At 39.6% G+C, this 26,943-nt stretch overlaps 1 protein-coding gene across 1 annotated transcript in view; it reads right to left on the bottom strand.

The window, feature by feature from the left end:
* LOC124804976 (1-phosphatidylinositol 4,5-bisphosphate phosphodiesterase-like) overlaps window positions 1-26,943 on the bottom strand; it is a 543,720-nt gene that overhangs the window by 271,062 nt on the left and 245,715 nt on the right. Inside the window, exon 11 of the mRNA XM_047265367.1 lies at window positions 18,157-18,321. Within this exon, the coding sequence (XP_047121323.1) occupies window positions 18,157-18,321 (165 nt within the window). The remainder of the gene's footprint in view (window positions 1-18,156; window positions 18,322-26,943) is intronic.

Here is a 26,943-nt window from a genome sequence, read left to right as displayed (position 1 = left end):
CTCATAAACTCAGTGTAGGAGCCGTAAGATTGTCAGGCATAGAGGCTCCAGTGTGACAGCCCAGGGAGACCACTGATCCCTAGTGAGCAGGATAACTCTATCCATCAGGACTAGCCAGTGGTGGAAGTGAAAGTAATGTCACAATGTTTTGGAGTTCCAACTCAGCCAGTCATGTTAGGCATACCTGCTGTAAGATGGTGTTCTTGACCATGGCACAGCCTCATGGTTCCCCGCAATGTGAACAGTTTTGACTGCCTGTTGGGCCTTATCATTCAACTAGAAACGCAAAATCTCATCTTGGTCAAAGTGCTGGACAAAACTCATTGGAAGAAGAGCAAGGGCATCCACGTTAGAGGTACTGCAAAAGTGAATTTCATAATTGTACCTGCTCAGGAAAAGCGCCCAGTATTGGAGGAGTGGACAGTCCTCCTATAAGACTGAAGACGGAGAACAACAGGATGTGATCTGTAATTAGGTGAAATATTGTTGTGTATAGAAAAATATGGAATTCCTTCAGCACAAAGATAATCACAAGGGCTTCTTCAAATTGAAAACATCTCTTCTGTGCAGGATCGAGTGTTTTTGATCCAAATGCAATCAGGTGTTCAGAGCCATCCGCATCTCTGTTCACTAGGAAGGCCCACAGGTCATGTTCAGTGGTGTTCGCCACCATCGCCAGCTGTTTGACAAGATGAAATAGGGTGAGGCATGGTGTCAACAAAAGGGCCTGCTTCATGGTCTGAAATGCCCAGTCACATGCCTCTGACCATACAAAAGGCACACCCTTCTCAAGACTGTAGAGTAAGTACGCAATCTACGTCATTCTTGGGATGAATTTTCTGTAATATGTGACCTCCCCATGAAAGACTGGGGCTCCTTTAAAATCATGGGAATGGAGAAGTGTGATGATGGCTATGAACAGTTTCTGCATGGGCTTAGGACCATCACAGGTGTTCTGCCGAAGGCTAAAAAAGAGATTTCTTGAGGCTGCATTTGAAGCTCGCAGATTGGTGGGTGTGGAAAAGCCACAGCAAGTTCACTAAGTGCTCTGCTGTTGTGGCCCATGTTACTTCTATGCCATCCAGATAATTAATGCAGCTTGGAACATTCTGTAGCAGTTACTCAAGAAATCTGTGAAAAATGGTTGGGACACTGGCCACCCCAAAAACTACACATCTGAATCTATATAACCCTTGTAGCATGTTGATTACCAAGACCTTCTGTGATTATTCACCCAGAAGTAGTTGTCAGTAAGCCTGCAAAAAATGACAGCCCCCCACAACTGCAGAGAAAAGCTCATCAGGTTTCCAAATGGGATATGTGTCAATCTCAGTCTCACAACTGACTGTAACCTTAAAGTCTCCACACAGGAGCACATTCCTTGACTTTTCTTTTTATAATAACAAAGAGAATCACTCACTCATTAGCAGACATGGGTTCATTGACATCTAATGCGTCCAATCTGTCTAATTCAGTCTTAACAGCATCCCACAGTGTGGGGGCACTAGCCCTTCATGGAAGAAGTGAGGGTGCACCGATTCCTTTAAGATGATGTGCATTGTAAAGTTATTTGCTTTACCCAGCCCTCAGAGAAAATTTCAGAATACTCCTTACTAAGGGTTTCCAATTCCTGAAAGAATATTTGCTTCAAAACCAGTTGCACCGACTCACTGATGACAAATGAAAAAGCTAAAAAGGCATTAAGCTCAAAGCTATTCTTTGAGTCTGTGCTCTGAACCACAAGAAAGATGAAGTGCCACACAACAGTTTTGCACTTCACCATGATTGTGATTTGTTCAATGAGCAGAATGTTTTATTTGTTATAAGCCACTAAGCAGTGAGCTGTGGACAGAAAGGGTGGTATCCCAACTGGAGATGTGTTTTAAAACTCTACTGGGATGCAGAAGCACTGGTGTCAAAGATCAGGTACACCATTTCCATGAGAGGGACTAGTTAGCACAAAAACTGGTACATGCCAGGCGAGATCCACAGAAGGAAAAACTATTGATCTGACAGTGATTGGGTGTGTTACCTGGAATGTGGCAAAATGCTCTGTGTTACCTGGAATGTGGCAAAATGCTGCTGGAGATATTACTCATTTGCTTCTCACTCCTTTGCTGACTCATTGTACAGTGGGAGAAGTGGCAGATTTGCAGCTGACTGCCATGAGAGCAACATCAACAAAGAGACTTCCTGATGTTTCCATCCTTCTAAATACTATTGTACAAATTGATGAAGCACAACCTCCATCAATGCATCCAGTAAGGTACCCCGAGGTGTAGGGTCCATGGTTATGAAATGAACACGAAAAAATCAGCACAATTGTCCGCATTTATGTTGTAACTCACAGCATAAAAATTCAAGATGCCACTTCAAGAACAAGTGTATTTAACATTAACACAGTGCAACATGAACCACAGACACAATGTTAAGAATGTCACATGACAGACAAATACAAGGCAGTTCAATAAAAGTAGAGGATAGCATGCAGACTCAGAACAGAATGAGAGTGATAGCCAGGCAACAATCACAAACACAGACAGTGAGTTGCAGGTGGTGCTGGGATGTGCTTGCGCAGTCATCATGCACTGTTTCTAAGCTGTGGTGTCTCCCCTTAGTGGCAACAGTGGATGTGGAGTGGCTGTCGTATCATATGCACCCATCATGTGACAAAGGCTGACGTGGGAGAAACAGTTTCTTTTCCTCTTTCTATTCTTTGACCTTTAACTTAATTATAACTTCAACTACTATAATGATGGAGGAATGATCACTATTATTTAAAAGAGAAATTTACAAAAGTTCTCTGATAAATTTAGAAACACGAACAAAACCAACTACAGTTATGGTATATGACAATGCTAAGTCAACGTGTACAGGATGTATTATGTATGTCAGACAAAACTGCAATTTTATACCTTGCTATGCTGTGAAATAGTATGGTTGCATTTGTATGATTTTTTGTATGGGAAGTTACATATCATAAGCTAATAACAGCTTATTAGAATGATTACAATGCACTGACATACTTGTGATGAGGACTGCCTGATCAATGATGAATTTGGTTTTTAATACATTTTCCATGCTTAAAATAGGGGTATGTTATGATCAATTTTCAGGGCCAATATAAGCAAAGCCAAGACAAGTTTGTTCTGTAGAGCATGCCAACCACACTTCATCCTGTGGCATCTCAGTGAAGAACCCATCAGCATAGGGATTCACCAGGGTGGGGTGTGGGGAAGGATGCAAAATTCAGTCTTTGGGGTTCTTATCTTCATTCCTTCTTCAATTCTAGCAAACTTTCCTTCTTACTTTTCATTTTTCTTCTCCTCCACCAGGAGTACCTATTCTCTCTTCCCTCTTTCCACATCATACGTTCTTATCGGCATCACGGTATTTACAACCTAGCACATTAGGATAGCATGAAGCAGTGACACACATACAACAACACAACACTCATAGAGATAACTGTCATAGACATATACTGACAGGTATTACATAAGTTAGCCATGTCAGAAAAATGGGGAAGCACGGGAACAGAAACCATTCCTTAAGTGAAAGTAGGGGTGACAGACTAACATATAAAGATAAATAAGGCAGCACAGTGGAGAGAAAATTATCTGGTGGCCCCATTGAAGCTTGTAGTTATCTCTGGAGCAAGAGCACTAATGAACTGACTAACAGATGAGCAGTGGAGGTAAAATAAAGAGACACAAGTTATATCTGATGAGATGGCATTAGTATACAAATGATTGGAACTGACGCCATAACAAGGCTCTGATTAAAATACATCAAGTCTTTTAATCTGAAATTGGAAGACAGATGAGATTTTAAGTAGATGTATCATATTTATTATTAGGGAAAAGAGTAAATACAGTATAAGAGAAAACTAAGTTATTCTGAGTAGGACTTAAGCAGAGGCTTCCAAAATATAATGCAGGTGTGCATCACAAGGTGTAAGGATTAGATGACAGTATCATTAAACTGCAACCTCTGTATGCTTGCTAATTATTTTTAGTATGCTTGGAATGTGACTGTGAAGGCTGAATTTAGTAATTGAGTAGTACTGAATAGGTCCTAGGTGGACAGTTATCAATAAACAGCACTTGCAGGAAAGTACTGTATAACATTTCAAGAGGTATAATTATAAATTCTAAATGAAGGAGATAGGTAATGTATCTTAGAGTAACCATGTAAAGTTGATCAGTAGTGGGGAAACTTCTGCAATGTATGGCATAAGGATAAGGGTCAACAAGGCTTTGCATATTGTTTCAAAAATATGGTGTACTCACTTCAATTCTCTATAGGTATTGGAGAGTAAAAGGGTAAGCAGACTGCTGGAAGGGAGGGCCTACATTTATATCAGGCAAATCCACAGGAGGAATGACCTGAACCATATAGCTGTGTAGTGATGATATATGACAGAGAGAGAGAGAGAGAGAGAGAGAGAGAGAGAGAGAGAGCTGCAGCTGTGTAGTAATGATCAGTCATACCATCAGAGTACTCTCCAAAATAGTTAAGAATCAACAGACTTGCTTGGCACTGACACTTTATAGCACTCACATTTCCGCGTATGTTCGATTTACCACAAATGTGAGATTTGGGATTGTAGAAAGTACTGTGGATTGAAATGTCAGCATGTTACTCATTATGGTAAAAAAGAATATAATCATTGTCTAAATCAATAATTTTGAGAGACTGATGTTCTCAGGATAAACAATTTAAGAGTGAAAAAGAGAGGCAGTTACATTTTAATAACCTCGATGCAACCTGATTGCATAGTTATGCTACTTCTTCTACTCTTCTTTACAAGAGGGAAACAACATATACAAGGAGTCCTATACAACTCCTCCTCCTTTAGCTGAGCCTATTAAACTACAACACATCAATATGTTTTTCTTTAGTGCTAATCCACATGAGAGAGCTTAGCGCTCGCAAAATCTGAGAAAAGAGATAAGTGTAAGAAGCAAATGATAAGTCTAATGAAATATAAGAAAATAAAATGTAAATGTGTTATGGGTACCCATCAGCAAAGAGAGTTAATGTGTCAGGTAACAATTTAGTTTATATTTGACCATTTGCATATTCAAATGTTTGTCTGTGTACAGAAATGAAAATAAACTTGCTATTAAGGGACTTTAAGGACCTATTGTTATGCAAAGAATAGTTTTGTTAGTGCTCTGAGATGTTTTTAATTGATTGGATAAGTTGGTTTACACTACATCTTTTGTCTCAGTGGCAGGATCTGTACTGTAACTTGGGGTTCATGGGATAACATGTTACACTTTTATCCTCTGAGACTGACAAAAGATATTTGTGCGGGTTGAAAATGTGGCATTAGATAGTTTTTAAGTGCGGGATATCCCACTGTGCACACTCTTGTTTTATAAATGTGCAGGTGAAATGTAAGTCATGTTAGCTCTGGACATCACTAATGCATGACAGCGAGTAATCCCCTTCACCTGCTGTGGTGGAGCACTTGTTCTTTGGGCGTCATAGCTTGACAATGTCTTGGAGCCCAAGGAACAAACAAGTAGGTGCAAGAATGTAAATGATTAAAAACAGTTGAAACTTGGTTAATAAAAATGCCATTGATTGATTGAATGGACTCTATAGTTGGTATCAAAGCAAGTCACATATATGTTGTAATCTGTCACTGAGCTATGAAGTTAGATAGATCTGTTCACCCACTATTGTAACTGAATCTGTGTTAGGCTAATATCGTACATAAAATCCAGAAGAGTTGAATCTACATTGTTTACATCATTTGGTAGCTTTGACAGATTAAAGCTCACTTCCAGCACCCTCACACTGCAAAAAGATGAATAAGTCCAACAACATGGTTCCGTATCACTGAATGGCTGGATCACAAACATGATTAACTACAAGAGCAGTGACTGGAATTTATTTGTGAGGTAAAGTGAACATACGTGCTTCTGGGTGACAGTGTTCCTGAGGGGCAACATTACATTAACCAAACACTATGAAACACCTCAAAAACTGATGCCATGATTCACTCCCATCCCTACAGAAACCACATTGTCAGCTGTCATCAACACGCATTTTATGATGTGCTAGAAAAATCTGTGGGGAATCAATCTTAATGAGTGATTTACAGACATTAAATTATATACTGTTAAAGAAAAGAGAGCTTTGTTGCAAAATTGTTTCACAAACAATTATATAAATTACGAGCGAGTTAGTTTACATGTTTCTAAATGGATTCCAAGTTTCTGGCGCAATCTGTAAAATGAAACTGTAAATTCTGGTATTTTGAGTATTTAAGCAAAAATTGTGTGGTGGAAGGAAAAGGTGATCTATTACATCAGACTTAAACAAAGCAGTTTCATTTAAAAATAAATGAGTGTGTTTCAGTTTCAATGTTAAAAATGTGGTTGAAAGAAAAGGTTGATTATCATGTGAAAGTGATATTATGTAAAGTTTCAAAAATTATAATGTATAAATGGTAACCAATGGCCAACTTAACCAATGAGCAGTCAGGCAGGCAAAATCTGCACCTTAATCTTTATGTAATCATCAGTTCTGTTGGAGTTAAGCTTGTATATAAACAAGGCACATGGTACATTGGTATTACTACATAACCTGTTTATTTCAAAATAAAATCCCAGTCAATTTTAATACTTGTAGTAGACCAACAATCCAGCAAATAGTTAAATGCTGGAGTACATTCTTCAATGACAGTGTGTTCTGATGCAGTCAACAGTAAGATAAGTAAAAATTTATTTTTAATTCTATTTCTCACGCAATTTTATGGTAAATGAAATAAGTCATACATGTTACAAAATAATGAACTTACTAATTTAAATTTTTGAGCCTGAGTAACAATATGAAGAGACAGAATGTCTGGCCAGTACTTATTCTCAAAAGGCAGAAGTATTCTGATGGACAAATTTAATCCCAGCTTTAGGAACTATTAATTCCTTCCTCATAGAGGGTAGAGGGATAGGTTGGGGACCGTTAGAAAGGAGTAGTAGGTCACTCAGATCCCAGGATGAAAGTGGCCCACCTGCTGTCATCATTGGGGGAAGGGTGTTGGGAGGGAGGGAGGGAGCGGGAGGGAGGGAGGGAGAGGGAGGGGTGTAAGGAGGGAGGGAGGGAGGGAGGAAGGGAGGGAGAGGGAGGGAGGGAGGGAGGGAGGGAAGCTAAGATTAGTATTTTCACTTTTAAATGTATCTATTGGCATTATTATAACTTTATCTTCTGAAGTTAAGCACTGGCTAGACCTTTTGTGTCTTGAGAATTTTACTGCTGAGTTACACAATCATACACTTTGAAGAGTCTGTTTTACTTACTAAATTCACTTCATAGTATGTTGTCACTAATGGTTGCAGTATCATGTATTTATAATAGGAGTGCCATACTTCTTAAAACTAGAGAAGATGTATTCACAATTAGTGTAATAACCATTTTGAATTGGCAACCTTAGAATTAACAAAGCTAGACTTCCATAATAAGTTCATCATTCTGTGTGTTTACTGCTCACTGAGTGATAATATGGACACTTTCCTCAATAAATTAACTGAAATTCTCTCAGCCCTAAAAACTGACATAATGATATGTGGTGACATGAAAACAAAGACAGTTATTGAGGATAAAATTAGTAATAATTTCATACAGATTTTGAATGCTTTCCTCGTGGTACAAATGGTCAACACTGCATCATTCTTAGATCATGTACATACAGATACTGACCATGAAACTTGTGAAACACAAAAAAATGTTTGCCTATGAAAGGATCATTTTGGAACATAAAATACATGCTTCTTCTAGGGCACTGGTAAATCAAACCTGGGACAAAATGCACATGGATTACAATACTGATGCTAAGTTCTCTAAATTCTGTACATTGTTTAAATTAATTTTTGAGGAGACATTTAGGAAAGTAGCCACTTCAACAACAGCACCTAAGAAAAAAATAGGTAACTGTGGGTAAAAAAATGTCAATAAGGAAATAATATATAATGCAGAAAATAAAGGCAAAGTAGCACAGGATGTCATTAAACATGAAACTGGAAATGACAGACATAAGTATAATAGCAAACATGGGAAGAGTTGTCAAAAATCCATAGGAACTGACTAATTTTGTAAGTGACTATTTCTCAAGTACTGCAGAGAAGCTGAAACAAAATCTTCCTATAACACATGTAGCACTCACAATGAATAACACAGCAAGCACAATGGTGATGTTCACCACAGACCTTGAAGGCAGGAAGACAACACAGAAATTAAAAAATAAGAAGTCAGCAGGCATACAAGAGGTTCCAGTCTGTTCTGAAGGCATGCATGGACAACAAACAAGTGTAATCAACAAATATAATAAATAAGTACTTTAGTTTGGGTATTTTTCCAGAATGCCTAGAGCATGCTCAAGCTGTGGCCTTACTAAAGAAAAATTCTGTGGAGAAAATACAAAAGAGACCCAGTTCACTACCATCAGCAATCTCAAAAGTAATTAATCAATCATGAAAAATAGACTAAATAGACCAGAGTAAGTACAAGTTTCTTAACAAAGCATAATTTAGTTTTCCAAAAGCATAAAGTACAATACTGGATATTACAGAGTTCACAAAAGAAGTAAGGAAGAAGAAAGTAGAATATTGTCAAATGATATTTCATAAAACCCAAAGGAATTCTGGTCATATTTAAAAGCTGTTAGTGGCAACAAAGTTAGTGTCTAGTCCCTAATGTATGAGACAGGAACTGAAATTGAGGATAGCAAAGAAAAAGCTGAAATGCTTAACTCCATTTTCAAATGTTCCTTTACAAAAGAAAACCCAGGAGTATTGCCCCAATTTAATCAATGCACTATTGAACAGATGAATGAAATAAGTTTAGTGTCAGTGTTACTGAAAAACAGCTAAAATCATTAAAATTGAACAGAGTTCCAGGGCCTGATGGAAACTCTGTCAGATTTTACACTGAATTTGTGACTGAATTAGCCCCTCTTTTAACTATGATCTATTGTAGAGCCCTCCAACAAAAAATTGTGCCAAGTTCTTGGAAAAAAGCATAGGTCACACACACCTACAAGAAGGTTAGTAGAGGTGATCCACAAAACTACGATTCAATATCCTTGAGAATGATTTGTTGTAGCATCTTAGTAAATATTCTGAGCTCAAACAGAATGAATGACTTCCTCAGTGCCAATCAGCATGGTTTCTGGAAAAATTGATCATGTGAAACCCAACATACTGAAAGCTTTGGATGAAGGCAGTCATGTAGGTGCAATATTTCTTGATTTCCGAAAAGCGTTTGATTCAGGACCACACCTACACTTACTGTCAAAAGTATGATCATATATGATATTAAATGAAATTTGTGACTGGACTGAGGACTTTTTGATAGGGAGGATGAAGCATATTATCTTGGATGGAAAGTCAGCGTCAGGTGTGCTCCGCAGAAGTGTGCTGGGACATTTGCTATTCATGTCGTTTATTAATGACCTTGCAGGCAATGTTAACACTAACCTCAGATTTTTGCAGATGATGCAGTTATCTGTAATGAAGTGCTGTTTGAAAGAAGTTGTGTAAATATTCAGTCAGATATTGACAAGGTTTGTAAGTGGTGTAAAGATTGGCAACTTGTCGTCAGTGTTCAGAAATGTAAAATTGTGCATTTCACAAAATGAGAAAATGTAATAACATCAATGAGTCTCTGTTGGAATTGGCCAACTCATATAAATACCTGGGTGTAACACTTTGTAGAGATATGAAATGGAATGATCACATAGGCTCAGTCATGGGAAAGCAGGTGGTAGACTTTGGTTTATTGACAGAAAACTGGGGAAATGCAATCAGTCTACAAAGGAGATTGCTTACAAATCACTCGTGTGACCAATTCTAGAATACTGCTCAAATGTGTGGGACCTGCACCAAATAGGACTAACAGGAGGTATTAAATATATAAATAGAAGGCCAGCATGAATGGTCACAGATTTGTTTGATCCATGGGAGGGTGTCACAGAGACACTGAAGAATTTGAACTAGGATACTTTTTAAGATAGACAAACTACCTTGAGAAAGTCTAGCAATGTTTCAAGGACCACCATTAAATGATAACTCTAGGAATATATTACAACACCCTATGTATCACTTACATAGGGATTGCAAGGAAAATATTAGAATAATTACTGCATCACAAAGACATTAAAACAATCATTCATCCCATGCTCCATACATGCATGGAATGGGAGGAAACCATAATAACTGGGACATACCCTATGCCATGCACTACAGAGTGGTTTATCAGCATTTGATCAGAATATCTATGCAATCTGAACTGTCCAAAACTTTATATTCCTACCCATCCACAAACTAAAAGTATATGAAATACTGTCACTCAAGCTACTGTTCTCACTGATCCAGCAATTGGAGAGGTGTCTCTCATAACTTGTGTACCAATGGTCCCAACTGATTTACCTACTCATTTTAAGTGACTTCAATTCACAATCAAGGTTTCATTTGTAATAACAATAAATGAGGCTCAAGGTCAAAGAGAGGTGTAAGAAAACAGAGGAGGGAGGGTAAGAGCAAATGGACATAGAAAAGGTGTAGGAGATGGACAGAGAGAGGGGGAGACAATGGTGGACAGAGAGAGAGGAGGGTGGAAGACGAGAGAATGGGGGGGAAAGAGTTTATGATTTATATATGATCCCCATACATATTTAGCAATTGAGAAGCATTGTCAAATTAACTAATCATATAATAAATTTACTTTCTCATACAGCACAATGTGCAGCACACTAGCTAGCAAATGGGGAGGTGAACCAGACATAGATTGAAGTTGTGTGGTGGATTAATGATTGTGATCTGATACAATGGCAAGCCTGAGAGTGGTTTTAAGGCAGTTTCCCAAACTTATTTATGTGGTACCACATGGCGATACCACCCCACAGACATTCGACAGCTGGTAACATAATTGCACATTTCTGTTAGATGCTGATAGCAGTCATGTACCATATTCACTCGAATCTAAGCCACACTTTTTTTCTGGTTTTTGTAATCCAAAAACCGCCTGCAGCTCAGAATCGAGTGCGGAGTAAGTAGAAGTTCTGAAAAATGTTGGTAGGTTCCGCCACAACTAACTTCTGCCGTTGAATATATTTCGTGCTACACAGGCATGCTTTGCAGGCACAAAGATAGATACTGATGCCAAAATCTCTGTGTCAGTAAATAAATTTAAAGAAAAAGGTGGAAGACGTGCTTTTTTTTCTCCACCCCGAGTTTCGATCACTGCATTTTCATACATTATCCAACAAAGTAAATACAAATTCCATACTGTTCATCTTCGAATGTAGCAGCATTTCAATGTACTAACAAAATCCGGCTGGCAAAACTGTTTGGGATGTTTGTCAATATGGCCAACTCTACGTTCTGAATTTTTTCCTCTACCTGTGATAAGAGATGGTTGGTAATAGGAACTTTTATGAATTGTGAATCACATGCAGTATACTCTTCGCCATAAGAATAATATGAATATAAACATTTTGCCATGTATTCTTTCGTGTGTGATGCTATCTCATTTAAATCCTGTCTGCCTAATAAACTACGAAACTAGAGTCAGACAACAGCAAATGCAGAAGAATATACATATCATGTCATGTTTATATTTGTATTATTCTTATGCCTAATAGTGATGCAGTCAGAAATGAAGCACGACAATTGACTAGATTTTTAAATCTAAGATGACTCTAATTTCTGTACGGAATGTAATGTACTAAAGAGGCACCTGCAAAGATTTTCAAATGGAGAAAAATTTTCGCTGGACTCTTGTTCAGAACATCTTCTACCATACACATTCTATTATTTAGTTCTTGTTGATCATTATCAAAGAAAGCAGCAGTGTAAGTAACAACAAATAGCAGTCACTTGCCATTGTTTCGCTAATGAGACAATTCCTCTCCTTTTTTTTTTTTAATATTAAGCGGTAGTAGCGAGCAAAAAAGCAAGCCATGCCACGAGCTGTGACAGGTTGTACACGCTCATTATCAGAATGCGACAAACAATGCATGACACAGTACAGTACTGCATTTTCAGCTTAGAGTGATGTAAACACCTATAACAAAGAGAACGGCACTCATCAGATAAAAAAAAAATTGCTATCAATTCAAACCAGATGAAGCACGTGAAAAAGGAAGGGTACCTATATAAATACGGACGGAGTGCCTGACGCATAGCAATGGCTATCTGGTAAAGCTTAACTGCTAAGCTTACGACTCGAACCAAACTACTATAGCTGTATCGTCATTCATTCGACCTAAATTGTGTCTCATATTACAATGGACCAACTTTGTTTCGATTTGGAGGTGCGGCCAAAAACTTTTCTCTCCTCTTGAATTTTGAGTCTCAACATTCAGGTGCGGCTTAGATACGGGAAATTTTTTTTTCCTTGATTTCGAGTCTCATTTTTCAGGTGCGGCTTAGATTCAAGTGTGGCTTAGATTTGAGTAAATACAGTCCCCAATGGTGCATGCCCACTGAGCCAGTGCATGCCGACTGAGCCACAACTCCAAGGGCTCTGGACTACAAGCACCCTCTTCTGCCACGATACAGGACTGCTGGTGGCAGCCGCTCAGCTGACCTCTGCTTGGAGCCACTTTTCCATCTGACGCTACTCGGACGCTACCCAGTTGTGACTCCAACTCAATTCATTTGTACTTACAACAGGGAGTCTCATCACTGTTGACATTGTGATAGCTGGACTCTGTTTCTTGCTGCATTATTTGTAATTAGTCTTCATTCACTTGGGGAAATAAAAGTCATGTAAATCTTCTGTTTGTTGTATTAATTTGTTTATTAATCATTTCTGCTCCAATCCAGCTTTCCTAAGACAGTTGCCACATGACTCTGTAGCCCACCTCTCATTGCCATTGTGTACACAGTCGTACGCAACAAATCATGGTGAATGGCGTCAGTCCCTATGTGTGCCAATCATCCTGATGACTTTTCCCTGTTCTGTCATCTCTTTCAACTGCTTCGTTTTGGGTATCCAATGTTTCCCTTGCTTGTATTCTTTATGTTCTAGGTTTCACAGTTGTCGTTTTGTACCCCTTTCTGCTCTCTCTGTGCTATTTTTACTTTTTGCTGTTTGCCTTCGCAAGTTGGTTGTTACTACAGCTGCCAAGCCACAATCGCCTGCAGCCACTTTATTCAGTTTCAGATTCAACAAGTGGCACAACTGCTTGAAGTGATGAATCACTTCATGACGATGCAGATGACTTCACACAAGACACCAAAACCAACAGCAGCACAACCGCCTCAACTGCCTGTACATGTGCTGCCATTTCGTGAGTTTGGCAAGGCGAAGAAAGACTGGACAGAATACCTTGCACAGTTCAATGAACACATTGCAGCATATCACATACAAGGTACTGATGCACATTCTTATTTCTTAGCCATGGAGGGACTGACTATTTATAGGCTGTGTGCCAAGTTATTTCCCAAGTCCTGCTCTGAACTGGTATGATCTGATGACCTATTGCAAGGGCTTACAATGTATTATGAAGACAGGGTGGTGGTTGCCTGTTGCAAATTCTTTAGATTGTGTAAACAAGGACAGACATACTGGCAGTGTGTGACCAAACTGCAAGGCCTTGTTAGACAGTGTAGATTCAAATGTGACTGTGGCAAATACTTCAGTTATGCAATGATTTGGGGTGCTATTACACACAATGCAGCTGATTCTCAAATTTGAGAACAGATTCATAAATACCCAGACCCTTCTTTGCAATATGTTCTGCACATTCTGAATTATCAAGATTCCTGTGAAAGTGCTGCAGACAGTTTTGAGGTAGCGCCTGTCTGTCTGTAGATAGCCATGACAAACAGGTCTCGCAGCCAGCTCATGAACAGCAACCCGGCCGACCGCAGCTACAGTGCTCAAGTCAACATGTGTCGCATCCGGCAGCACAAGGTGTGAAGCTGTACCCTCACTGTAATATGGCACATGCTCGCTGACCTTGCCCCTTGTATAACGAAACTAGTCTCTCTTACTACTGCTGCACAATCAGTCCACTTGCAACTTCACACTGGAGCTTCAGTGACATTTCTCAATCGTGGCACTAATGAATTGCTTGGCAAACCTAAGTTGTATGCATTGCGACATATGCTGACAGTGTATAACAGCCAAGCCATTCCTGTCTTAGACACTTGTAGCCTTTCTGCAACTTTCCAAAATTTGATGAAGACAGTAACATTTACAGTGTTTTCTTTCCTAGACAGTGCTAATATTATTGGTCTGAACTCTTTTGATTTGTTTGGGTTAAGCACTCAGGTCAATGTATTTTCTGTTTCTTCCTTTGATTCTTGGGACAGAGTTGCTAAGTTATGTGCAGAATTTCAGGATTTGTTTTCTAAGGGTTTAGGCAAAGCCCATAATTTTCTGGCCATGTCACAATGAATGACAATCCACAGCAATGTTTCGTTATAGCTCTTTGAGAATAGGTGGCTCAGGTACTTACTGCTTAGCTAGAAAGTGTGTTCAGACAATTTGTTACTGCCAGTCAGTGGGTGTCCGCTCTTGTTATTCTAAAGAAGCCATCTGGCAGATTTTGGTTGTGGACTGATTGTAAGAAAACTGTGAATCCTCAAACAGTCATTGACAGTTATCCTTTGTCAAACCCAGAATAATTGATGGATAAATTGGGGCCAGTCATTATTTTTCCAGAACTGATTTGTGTGATGCTTACTTGCAAATCCCTCTGGATGAGCAGTCAGAAAAAGTTTTTGTCATTAACATTCATCTGGGTCTCCTCAAATTTTTGAGATTGGCATTTGAAAATGCATCTGCACCTACCATTTTTCAGCACTTTCTGATGCAGCTGGCTGCAAAATTTCCTTTTAGCTTGAATTACTCTAGATGAGCAGTCAGAAAAAGTTTTTGTCATTAACATTCATCTGGGTCTCCTCAAATTTTTGAGATTGGCATTTGACAATGCATCTGCACCTACCATTTTTCAGCACTTTCTGATGCAGCTGGCTGCAAAATTTCCTTTTAGCTTGAATTACTTAGATGACATTGTCATCTTGAGTCACACTCCTGAAGAACACATGAGCAATCTTCACATTTCATGTGTCATCATCTGTGGCTGGCCTCAAATGTAACAGAGGCAAATGTGTGTTTTTCAGATAGAATTTGAGTATTAAGGACACATCATTAACAGCCAGGGTGCTCACCCATTGCAATCACATCTGCTTGCTATCCATCATCTTCTACTCCCATGCAATGTGTGGGAATTGCAGTCTGTGTTAGGGAAGCTCATTTATTACATCTGATTTATTCCTAACACCACACAAATCATGGCTCCCTTGCATCACCTGTGCACAAAGAATGTTTCTTTCGTGTGGTCACAAGAGTGTCAGTCCACTTTCTAGAAGTTGAAAGATGCTTTGCTTAGTGATCAATAACTTGTTCATTTTGATCAAGCCAAACATGCTGTATTGGTTGTGAATGCTACCTCTTACAGCATTGGTGCAGTTTTGTTGCATGAATTTGATTCTGTTGACAGGCTTACTGCCTTTGTTGCAAAGTTATTGAACAAAGCTCAAGTCGTTTGCACCAAGCAATTAGAGCAATGCCACTGCACTTGGCATAGTCTATATGCATAAACTGAAGAGTCAACTTTTCAGTGCCAAACCTGTGCTGAATTTGTTATCCCCATCTCAGCAGTTCTTTGAGTGGCCCAAGCCTCAAGCACCTTGGCAATGTTTGCACTTGGATTTTGTGGGTCCTTAATGGGATACTCATTGGCTCATCTTCGTTGAAGCTTTCAGCCAAATTTCCTTTTTTTGTTCCTATGCACTCTACTGCAGCTAGTTCCACCATCCAGACCTTTTCATTAATTTTTTGCCTTGAGGGATTGCCTGAAGTGATTGTGACTAACAATGGCCCTCAGTTTGTTGCTGCCGAGTTTGAACAGTTTGCAGTCCTCTAGCACTGACCACATCATGAGTGCACGACTCCATATGCAATCCAATGACAAAGCTGAACACTTTGTACAAACATTTAAGCAACAGATGCACAAACTTCATGCCTCCCACACACAGGATCAAGCTTTGTTGCAATTCTTGTCTTCCTACTGATCCCAGGAATGCGACTGACCATCGCCGGCGGAGTTATTACATGGTTGGCACCATCTCACATTGCTTCAGTTGCTGCACCCACCATGGTGGGTGATGCCCACTCTGCCCAGGCAGGCAAAGTGACACTAACAATTCAGTCTTTTACAGATTGTATGGCAGACAGAGGTGCTGGGAGGAGGCACCATTGTACGACGTATTCCACATTCTATGTTTCTCCTGCATGGCCAGAGGATTGCTGTGATACCACCAAAATCAAGCTTGTCCTTGTGAATTGTGTGATCCTGCTGCAGGTTTTGTGGCTTCATATTCCATGCATGCCTGGATGCAGCAGCACTCGCTGCATCCAGCTCCTGCCCGCCGCCACCACTGTTTACCTTAGATGCTGATAGTGGTCGTGCAAGATCTGTGGTGAACCCAATGGTGCACACCCACTGAGGCACACCTCACGTAACTCTGGACTACAAGCACCCTTTGCAGCTGTGATACAGGATGGCCGGCAGCAGCCACTCAGCCCCCGTGTCTCGGAGTCACTTCACCGTGTGACGCTATGTGGATGCTACCTAGTCACGGCTCTGACTTTATTTGTTTGTGCTTACTTCAGGGAGCCTGTTGACATTGTGATAGCTGGACATTCTGTATCTTGCTGCATTATTTGTATTGAGTCTTTTTTTCACTTGGAGAAATACAAGTTAAGTAAATATTCTGTTTGTTGTGTTGACTTTTTCACTAATTATTTCTGTTCCTCTCCAACTCTCCTATGGCAACAGTTGCCACACAACTCTGTGGCCCAAACCTCCCTACCATTGTGTATGAAGTCATACACACCAGTGTTGATAAATGCTGGGCTGGTGCCCAAATTACACTTCAGAGAATACACATGCAGTTAAAATATGATAATACTTAGAACAAAAATTTGCATGTGCATGAACAGACAGAATTTGCACAAGACTACCCTCCCTTAGGTTACCTTGATGACTGTGGTATCATAAATGGCACGGAATCCTACCACAAAGTTAAGTAACAATAACCCTGTACTAGAAGGGATAAGTGCCAAGGAAACAAAAGAAAGGAAGAATAAAATCACATAATAAATTCCCAAAGATGTAAAAACTATAGGAAAATACATCAGCAACTAAACACACTTCACACTACAAAATTAAAGATAACTTTGGGGATTCAGAGTAGAGAACAACTACAACACCATGTCACATTACAATGTATCAAAATCTATAGTGCTTAATACTAACGTTTCATCATTCTTCTGAGTTCAACATGTCACTTATTGTGAGAGCAATGCTGACTCACTCTTCCCGATGGACTGAAGGGAGGACATGGAGACAAGTATGGGGCATAGCAGCATGTTTAGTAGCCTGGAGTCAGTTTTCTAATAAGATGAAAGGGAATGCAAGGGACGTAATAGTATATCCGTGGTCTTGGATTCACCAGTAGGTATCATTAGCCTAGCATTAGTGGTTCTCAAATGACATTTAATCAGGTATTCAGCTAGCACAAATGCAGTGACAGTGAAGAGAGATGCAAAGATACAGTTCAAACCTACTTTTTTATATTCCACCCACGAAATTAGGATGTGCAGTTGTCAAAGACACTGACCTCATACTTGGAAGGGTGGAGCTTTTTTACTGTCAGGCCATTGTGGTTTAAGTTTTCCATGATTTTCTTGATTCATTTCAGGCAAATTCCAGGATGGTTCCTTCAATAAAGCCCACGTGTCCTATCCTCATTAAAATATTCTTATATATTCTACATGTATGCATATTTTGGAGCTATTTATTGTCATTGGATTGCAATGACAAATCCTATATTGTTGTCAGATGGTCCCTGGATAAAAAGATAAATAAATAAATACAACTTCATACAAAATTGCAGTATTCTGTTCAGTCTATTTGATGACATCTTCTTAGAAAAACACTCAAAAATTTTTGTGACCTTTTCACTGCCTGTCCTTCATTTGTGTTTTTATAGTGGAACTGATTGTGTTCTCATAAGCAAAGGTAATTATTTCTAGTTTTACTAGTATAATACTTGGAGAAGGCCTCACCGGAAAATCTGGGAGTGGTTCCTTGAGCAGCAGATCACCCAGGATGTCATTGCAGTATCTGGCTAGTTTGTACTGTTGAGCCTTGTTGCAGTGGTTCTCAAGAGACAGGATGACGGGGTACTCCGATGTCACAAACGCAGTGTCCCGTATTGCATGTATGACATCCTGTCAGAAAAATCACTTCCAGTTCACACATCATAAAATTAGTTAACAAATCTGCAAAAATTCTTAAAAGTAAATACAATGTTACCTCATTGGTATGACCTAACATACAATTCCTGGGTCAATATGGACAGATAAAAAATTAACATGAAAATGAAATAGATGTGACTTCGTCTGGAACATGTATAAAAGTAGATATAGGTAAACTGGGCGGACACTTACATCTCATACATGGAATGCACCTAAATTATGATTGCAAAAGTATTCTGTGTGACAGGAAAAGTGGAATTATCACAGTAAAATATGACTTAAGCAAAATTCTCCATGGGTATAGTTTTTTCGGGTAAAGCACAGAAAATTAATCCCTAGAGGTGATTCTGCTACCTTAGGATGCAAAGTTAAAATAACTTAACTGAAAGTCCAGTATGTAACAAATAAAGAAGAGCATTTAGGAATGTTTCTAAATGAAACTAAACCACTTTTCTTTATAGATAGTTCTTTATAGATTGTTCTGTAGGAAGACACACAAAGGTGGTAGTTTAGGTATTTATAACAGAAATGATACAGCATGTGAAAATATCAAATGTGTTGATGATCTGAGTACCAAAGTGGTACCTGTGGCAAAAATAAATTTAAAACTACAGAAAAACAGCCAGATTATATCAACCCTGTATAGCTCATATGGAAGCAACATTGAAGAATTTTTTAATTGAGCCGCATCTCTCAACCTTGTGTTCCTTTGGTGCACACAAAAGTATATTTCAAACTTTTGTGACATCCCTATGTTTGGTTTTTTCCCTAGATGCAAAAAATCGAACACAAACAATATATATATATATATATATATATATATAAAAAAAAAACAAAGATGATGTGACTTACCAAATGAAAGTGCTGGCAGGTCGACAGACACACAAACATACACACAAAATTCAAGCTTTCGCAACAAACTGTTGCCTCATCAGGAAAGAGGGAAGGAGAGGGAAAGACGAAAGGATGTGGGTTTTAAGGGAGAGGGTAAGGAGTCATTCCAATCCAGGGAGCAGAAAGACTTACCTTAGGGGGAAAAAAGGACGGGTATACACTCGCACACACACACATATCCATCCACACATATACAGACACAAGCAGACATATTTAAAGACAAAGAGTTTGGGCAGAGATGTCAGTCGAGGCAGAAGTGCAGAGGCAAAGATGTTGTTGAATGACAGGTGAGGTATGAGTGGCGGCAACTTGAAATTAGCGGAGATTGAGGCCTGGTGGATAACAGGAAGAGAGGATATATTGAAGAGCAAGTTCCCATCTCCGGAGTTCGGATAGGTTGGTGTTAGTGGGAAGTATCCAGATAACCCGGACGGTGTAACACTGTGCCAAGATGTGCTGGCCGTGCACCAAGGCATGTTTAGCCACAGGATGATCCTCATTACCAACAAACACTGTCTGCCTGTGTCCATTCATGCGAATGGACAGTTTGTTGCTGGTCATTCCCACATAGAATGCGTCACAGTGTAGGCAGGTCAGTTGGTAGATCACGTGGGTGCTTTCACACGTGGCTCTGCCTTTGATCGTGTACACCTTCCAGGTTACAGGACTGGAGTAGGTGGTGGTGGGAGGGGACAGGTTTTACACCGGGGGCAGTTACAAGGGTAGGAGCCAGAGGGTAGGGAAGGTGGTTTGGGGATTTCATATGGATGAACTAAGAGGTTACGAAGGTTAGGTGGACGGCGGAAAGACACTCTTGGTGGAGTGGGGAGGATTTCATGAAGGATGGATCTCATTTCAGGGCAGGATTTGAGGAAGTCGTATCCCTGCTGGAGAGCCACATTCAGAATCTGATCCAGTCCCGGAAAATATCCTGTCACAAGTGGGGCACTTTTGTGGTTCTTCTGTGGGAGGTTCTGGGTTTGAGAGGATGAGGAAGTGGCTCTGGTTATTTGCTTCTGTACCAGGTCGGGAGGGTAGTTGCGGGATGCGAAAGCTGTTGTCAGGTTGTTGGTGTAATGCTTCAGGGATTCCGGACTGGAGCAGATTCGTTTGCCACGAAGACCTAGGCTGTAGGGAAGGGACCGTTTGATGTGGAATGGGTGGCAGCTGTCGTAATGGAGGTACTGTTGCTTGTTGGTGGGTTTGATGTGGACGGACGTGTGAAGCTGGCCATTGGACAGGTGGAGGTCAACATCAAGGAAAGTGGCATGGGATTTGGAGTAGGACCAGGTGAATCTGATGGAACCAAAGGAGTTGAGGTTGGAGAGGAAATTCTGGAGTTCTTCTTCACTGTGAGTCCAGATCATGAAGATGTCATCAATAAATCTGTACCAAACTTTGGGTTGGCAGGCCTGGGTAACCAAGAAGGCTTCCTCTAAGCGACCCATGAATAGGTTGGCGTACGAAGAGGCCATACTGGTACCCATGGCTGTTCCCTTTAATTGTTGGTATGTCTGGCCTTCAAAAGTGAAGAAGTTGTGGGTCGGGATGAAGCTGGCTAAGGTAATGAGGAAAGAGGTTTTAGGTAGGGTGGCAGGTGATCGGCGTGAAAGGAAGTGTTCCATCACAGCGAGGCCCTGGACGTGCGGGATATTTGTGTATAAGGACGTGGCATCAATGGTTACAAGGATGGTTTCTGGGGGTAACGGATTGGGTAAGGATTCCAGGCGTTCGAGAAAGTGGTTGGTGTCTTTGATGAAGGATGGGAGACTGCATGTAATGGGTTGAAGGTGTTGATCTACGTAGGCAGAGATACGTTCTGTGGGGGCTTGGTAACCAGTTACAATGGGGCGGCCGGGATGATTGGGTTTGTGAATTTTAGGAAGAAGGTAGAAGGTAGGGGTGCGGGGTGTCGGTGGGATCAGGAGGTTGATGGAGTCAGGTGAAAGGTTTTTGATATATATATATATATATATATATATATATATATATATATATATATGGTTATAATAGAGAGAAACATTCCACGTAGGAAAAATATATCTAAAAATCTAAAAACAAAGATGATGTGACTTACCAAATGAAACTGCTGGCAGGTCGACAGACACACAAACACAAACATACACACAAAATTCAAGCTTTCGCAACAAACTGTTGCCTCATCAGGAAAGAGGGAAGGAGAGGGAATGACGAAAGGAAGTGGGTTTTAAGGGAGAGGGTAAGGAGTCATTCCAATCCCGGGAGCGGAAAGACTTACCTTAGGGGGAAAAAAGGACGGGTATACACTCACACACACACACACACATATCCATCCACACATATACAGACACAAGCAGACCTCACCTGTCTTTCAACAACGTCTTTGCCTCTGTACTTCCGCCTCGACTGACATCTCTGCCCAAACTCTTTGCCTTTACAAATGTCTGCTTGTGTCTGTGTATGTGCGGATGGATATGGGTGTGTGTGTGAGTGTATACCTGTCCTTTTTTCCCCTAAGGTAAGTCTTTCCACTCCCGCAATTGGAATGACTCCTTACCCTCTCCCTTAAAACCCACATCCTTTCGTCTTTCCCTATCCTTCCCTCTTTCCTGACGAAGCAACTGTTGGTTGTGAAAGCTTGAATTTTGTGTGTATGTTTGTGTTTTTTTGTGTGTCTATTGACCTGCCAGCGCTTTTGTTTGGTAAGTCACATCATATTTTTTTTTTTTCTTTTTTTATGGAACGACCATGAGGTATGTTTTACAAACTTATTTCATAAGACTCTTGAATAGGAATGTAAGGCATTTCTTGCAAATTGGGCTACTCCAAGAAATGATTTGGTGATAATTTTTTTATTATAGATGTTTTATATGACATTAAGGCTTTAAAAATTATTTTGTCAGATATTAAGACATTAAAAATCTTGTGATGCACCTGACATGTAATAACGACATACTAATGTGTCACAACATGGCAGTCAAGAAACACTTGTCTAGAGGACTTACTGGAGACTATAAGGTTTTTTTTTCCTTAAAAAATGAGAAGAACACCACAAGTTGTGTTGTTTGTTGGAGACATTGACATAGAATCATTAAATAATAACATTAAGTATTTGTATTATGTTGAGTTATGAGAGTATTACAGCTCAGCAACAACAAGAATTTATACAGATGTGCAGACATGCATTGATCATGTTCCCACAAAGATATGAAAGGAGGCAGCACACCTAATAACTTTAGAAAACCACATATCTGAGCACAGAACCCTTGCTATAGAGATTAGTGTATGTAATGCAGACACAACAACTGTTCTGAATGTGAAATGGGAGATGTTTTATAAGCTATTCAATAAAACTTTAAACATGTCCTACAATAAAAGAACTAAATAAAGCTCTAAATGATAGTGCTGAGAAGTTCCCTCCTGATCACTGAACTGAAAAAGACCATGAAATATTGTTACATATGCTTCAAAGGAACTATATTACAATACTTTTAAAACAGTATGAACTTATGAAAAATTGCAGACACACCTTTACTAAACTTAAAATTTGGTAATATGCCTTTCAAATAACCAATTCCAGTTGTGTTAGTAAAACAGCCCAGAACATAATCTACAAAGACTGTGGGAAAAAACAAAACATTGTGAACAAAACAGCATAACATGAAAAGAAAGCACTTGAAATAATAAGTGACCCAGAAGAAGCATGACAGAAGTTTGTACAAAACTTCAGTACAACTGGCACAACTGAACTGTATGACTGGGCCCTCATTTTGGAATACACTAGACAAGGCATTACTGAGAAAGATATCATAGTAATCATCTAAAAAATTTGAGCTAATATGTCTTGTAGCTGGGGTGACATTTCACATAAACTGCTAAAGAAATGCAGAAGAGGGTTACTAAGTCACTGACACACAAAATAAATACCTTCCTCTACGATGGAAATTTCCTGACCTCTTGAAAATCACTTAAGATTCTACCAGTGTATAAAAAGGAAAAAATGACTGACACAAAAAACTATCCAATCACAGGTGACTTTCTGATTTTTCTGTACAAAGATGTGGAGCAATTTTATTTGATAATTAGGATAGTTATAAGAACTGCATTAAAGTTTCAAGAACTGGCTTTAAATGAGACTTGAGGATTTGTAAAATGCGACTCCCAATGTTCCGAAGCAAGTGAAAAAGATTCAGCAGGAAATTACTGACTTCTAATGTTCCAGAACACAAAATGATCTGATGATAAAATGGCAAATTTGACACACAAATAGCCCAGAAATTATATCTGATGTGATAACACCTTGCTCCACAGAATCTTTTGGAAAGAGCTGAACATACATATGTGCATTGCCTACAGTCATAGTTGTTAACTACAGAACTTGGCCGTCTGCTACAAAAAGTAATATTGAATCAAACAGAGGCACATTTCATCAAATATAATCTATTCTATAATTTACAGCCTAGCCTTAGGAATGAGAGATCTACTGTAACGCTAATAGCAACTTTTACACATGAACATTAAACAAACTGGGTAATGGAAACAATGTAAAAGGCAACTTCCTGGATATGAATAACACTTCTAATAGTATAACAATGAAAACAATCAATTAATGATAAAATTATTTTAATTGGATGGATAAAAAAATCTACTCACCAAGAGGCGGCAGAAAACGCACTTAAAAGACTGTTGTGAATGGCAAGCTTTCGGAGCCAGTGGCTCCTTCTTCAGGCAGAAGGGTTGAAGGAGAAGGAAGAAGGGTGAAGGAAAAGGACTGGAGAGGTCTGGGAAAAGGGGTAGATTTTGGAAAAGTCTCCCAGAACCGTTGGTCAGGGGAGACTTACTGAATGGGATGAGAAGGAAAGACATTGTTGGAGACTGCATCGGGCAAGATTTCAAAACCTGAGAGCTTGAAGGGAAGACAGGGTCATATGCAAGACAGAGATTACTTCTAAAACATCAAGCATGAGTTAATAAGACTGATAAGGCATATGCACTGTACGTAATAGAAGTGGGAGGGGACAGTGAAAAATAGATGGGAAAGACAATGAAATATGTAGAAAACTAAAACAAAGTGAAACAAAGAGTAGTTACAGTGAAGAAAAGCTGAGATGGAAGAAATAAACATAAATTAAGGCCAGGTGGGTGGCAAGAACCAAGGACATGTTTTAGTGCTAGTTCCAACTTGCAGAGTTCTGAGAAGCTGGTGTCTGGTGGAAGACTCCACATGGAGTGTGTGGTGAAACATGTGCCAAAGTCATGACAACTTTTCTTCCCTGTAACTACTCTTTGCTTCACTCCGTTCTAGTTTCCTACATCTTTCATTGTCTTTCCCATCTATTTTTCACTGCCTCCTCCTACCTCTATTACGTATAATGCACTTAGCTTCTCACTCTTATTAACTCATGCATGAAGTTTTAGTAGTAATATCTGTCTTGCACATTACCCTGTCTTCCACCTTTAAGCTCTCAGGTTTTCAAATCTCATCCAATGCAGTCCCCAACAATCAGTCTTTCCTTCTCATCCCATATGGTGTCTCCCATGGCCTGTGGTTCTGGGCAACTTTCCCAAAATCAACCCCTTTTCCTAGACCTCTCCAGTCCTTTTCCTTCACTCTTCTTCCTTCCCCTTCAACCCTTCTGCCTCAAGAAGGAACCACTGGCTCCGAAAACTTGCCAATCACAACAGTCTTTTATGTGTGAGTTCTGCCACTTCTAATACTATGAATCATACTGTTTATCACATAAATGATAAGAGTATGAGATATAAGGAGTAGTCTTAAAACTATTTGCCTTCTATTTAAAAGCCTGGAAACAGTGTGTTAAGTTAATTCATTAAAAGAATGCACAGTCAGTAATGACCAAATCAACCTACAGGATGTTTCAATGTGGCATGCCTCAGAAAGGTATTTAGAGCATTTTTAATGATTTAACTTAACAACAAAATTGCAAAGATGTAAGTTGTATGGATGACACATCCATTATCAGCTGGGGCAGAGATTTGCAAGCTGCTGTCAACAGTAGTGAAATCAATTGCAGTAGTCAGTGAACTTACATTACTGCAAATAAAACAATGGAAAATCCATGATGGAATACAACATGAAATGGATAGATTGCTATTTACCACATAGAGGAGGTGTTCTGTGGAAGACAGACATACTGAAAGAAGACTGCTCGATATTATTAGCTATTGCACTAAGTTCCTCATCCAATGTAGACAAAACACACACATTTTCATACATGGTCATTGTTGTATCTGGAAGCTGAGGCCCAACTATGGTGAGCAGTGATCTTGGCTGGAGAAGGTAGTGGGGGTAGGGAAGATTCTGTAGTGTTGCCTATGGAAGTGAGCATGGATGTGGTGAGGACAGGATGTTTGACTGCTATGTGGGGGTGAAAAGACAGTAGAGGAGCAGAGAAGGGGAAGTTTTATGCAGGTCCACTGTTGTACGGGGGGGGGGGGGGGGGGGGGGGCGAGGAGGGGGGAGGAGATAGAACTTGTGTGTAAGAAACTGGAGTGGAATCAGGGAAAGGGACAGGGACAGATGGAGGACAGGAACTAGCAATGGCTGAGACCATGGGGTACAGGAATGAAGATATATTGCAGGGAGAGTTCCCACCTGTGCAAAGTTGGTGTTGATGGGAATAATCAAGATGGTATGGATCATGAAGCAGTCACTGATGTCAAGCACATCATGCTGGGTGGCAATGACCATTAATGCAGACAGACAGTTTGTTGGTGGCCATATCCATGTAGAATACCACACAGTGGTTGCTGTCTAGTTGGTAGGCCGCATAGTTGATTTCACAGGCAATCCTAACTTTGATGGGATAGGAGATGTCTATGACGGGAGTGGAGTAGGTGGTAGTGGGAAGATATGTGAGACTGGCCCAATAGCTGACAATATCGAAAAGTCTTCTTTCAATGTGCCTGGCTGCCATTTAGTGTCTCGTCTATGTGATAAGTAGCAAGCTATCCATTTAATATTTGTTTATTACTGCAAATAAGCTGCTTGTCAATGATGAAAAGACAATGACAACAAAATTCCTTTTTAATTATGCTCTAAATATAAATGTTGCTCAATTTACACTTCTGCCGGCATTCAGCCATATAAACAAACACAATTTTTTGGGATTAATACTGGATAAACACCGGAGTTGGAAGGAGCACATTAGGTTATATTTGTAAGAAAGTCAGTATAAGAATGTACATATTAAAACGGGTCTCAGCATTCCAGAACCATGATCCCTTAAGGTAAAATTTTTGGACCGATAAATTTGCATCAGCAGTCTATGTAGACAAGCCTTTTAGATTATAAAAGAGTCAGTATGCATGGTAGCTAAGGTAAACAAGAGAGAACCTTGTAACGAAATTTTCAAAAAATATAAGATACTGACCCTCTACCTATGTATATCCAGCAGACAATGATGTTTGTGAAACTATATCCAGTACATAATGTAATGAACAGCAACGTGCATAACTACAACATACGGGGAAGTGAAAATTTTCACAGAATCATACATAGTAAAAAGGCTGCAGATGCAATCGACATACAAAAGGGACTTTTTTTTACAATAGACTACTATCTTATTTTAAGATAACTGATTTAAATACCGTAAAGAAGCACCTTTTAACAGAGAAACACTTACATTCAATAGAAGATATCAAATTTTAATGTGCACTTGTAAAACTGTTAGTGTACTTAGCAACAAATTTGTCTTTTAA

Source organism: Schistocerca piceifrons, chromosome 7 (genome assembly GCF_021461385.2).
Source record: "Schistocerca piceifrons isolate TAMUIC-IGC-003096 chromosome 7, iqSchPice1.1, whole genome shotgun sequence".
In the NCBI taxonomy this organism is placed as follows: domain Eukaryota; kingdom Metazoa; phylum Arthropoda; class Insecta; order Orthoptera; family Acrididae; genus Schistocerca; species Schistocerca piceifrons.
Note: the sequence above shows the minus strand (reverse complement) of the source record. Positions and strands in the feature narration are given on the sequence as shown.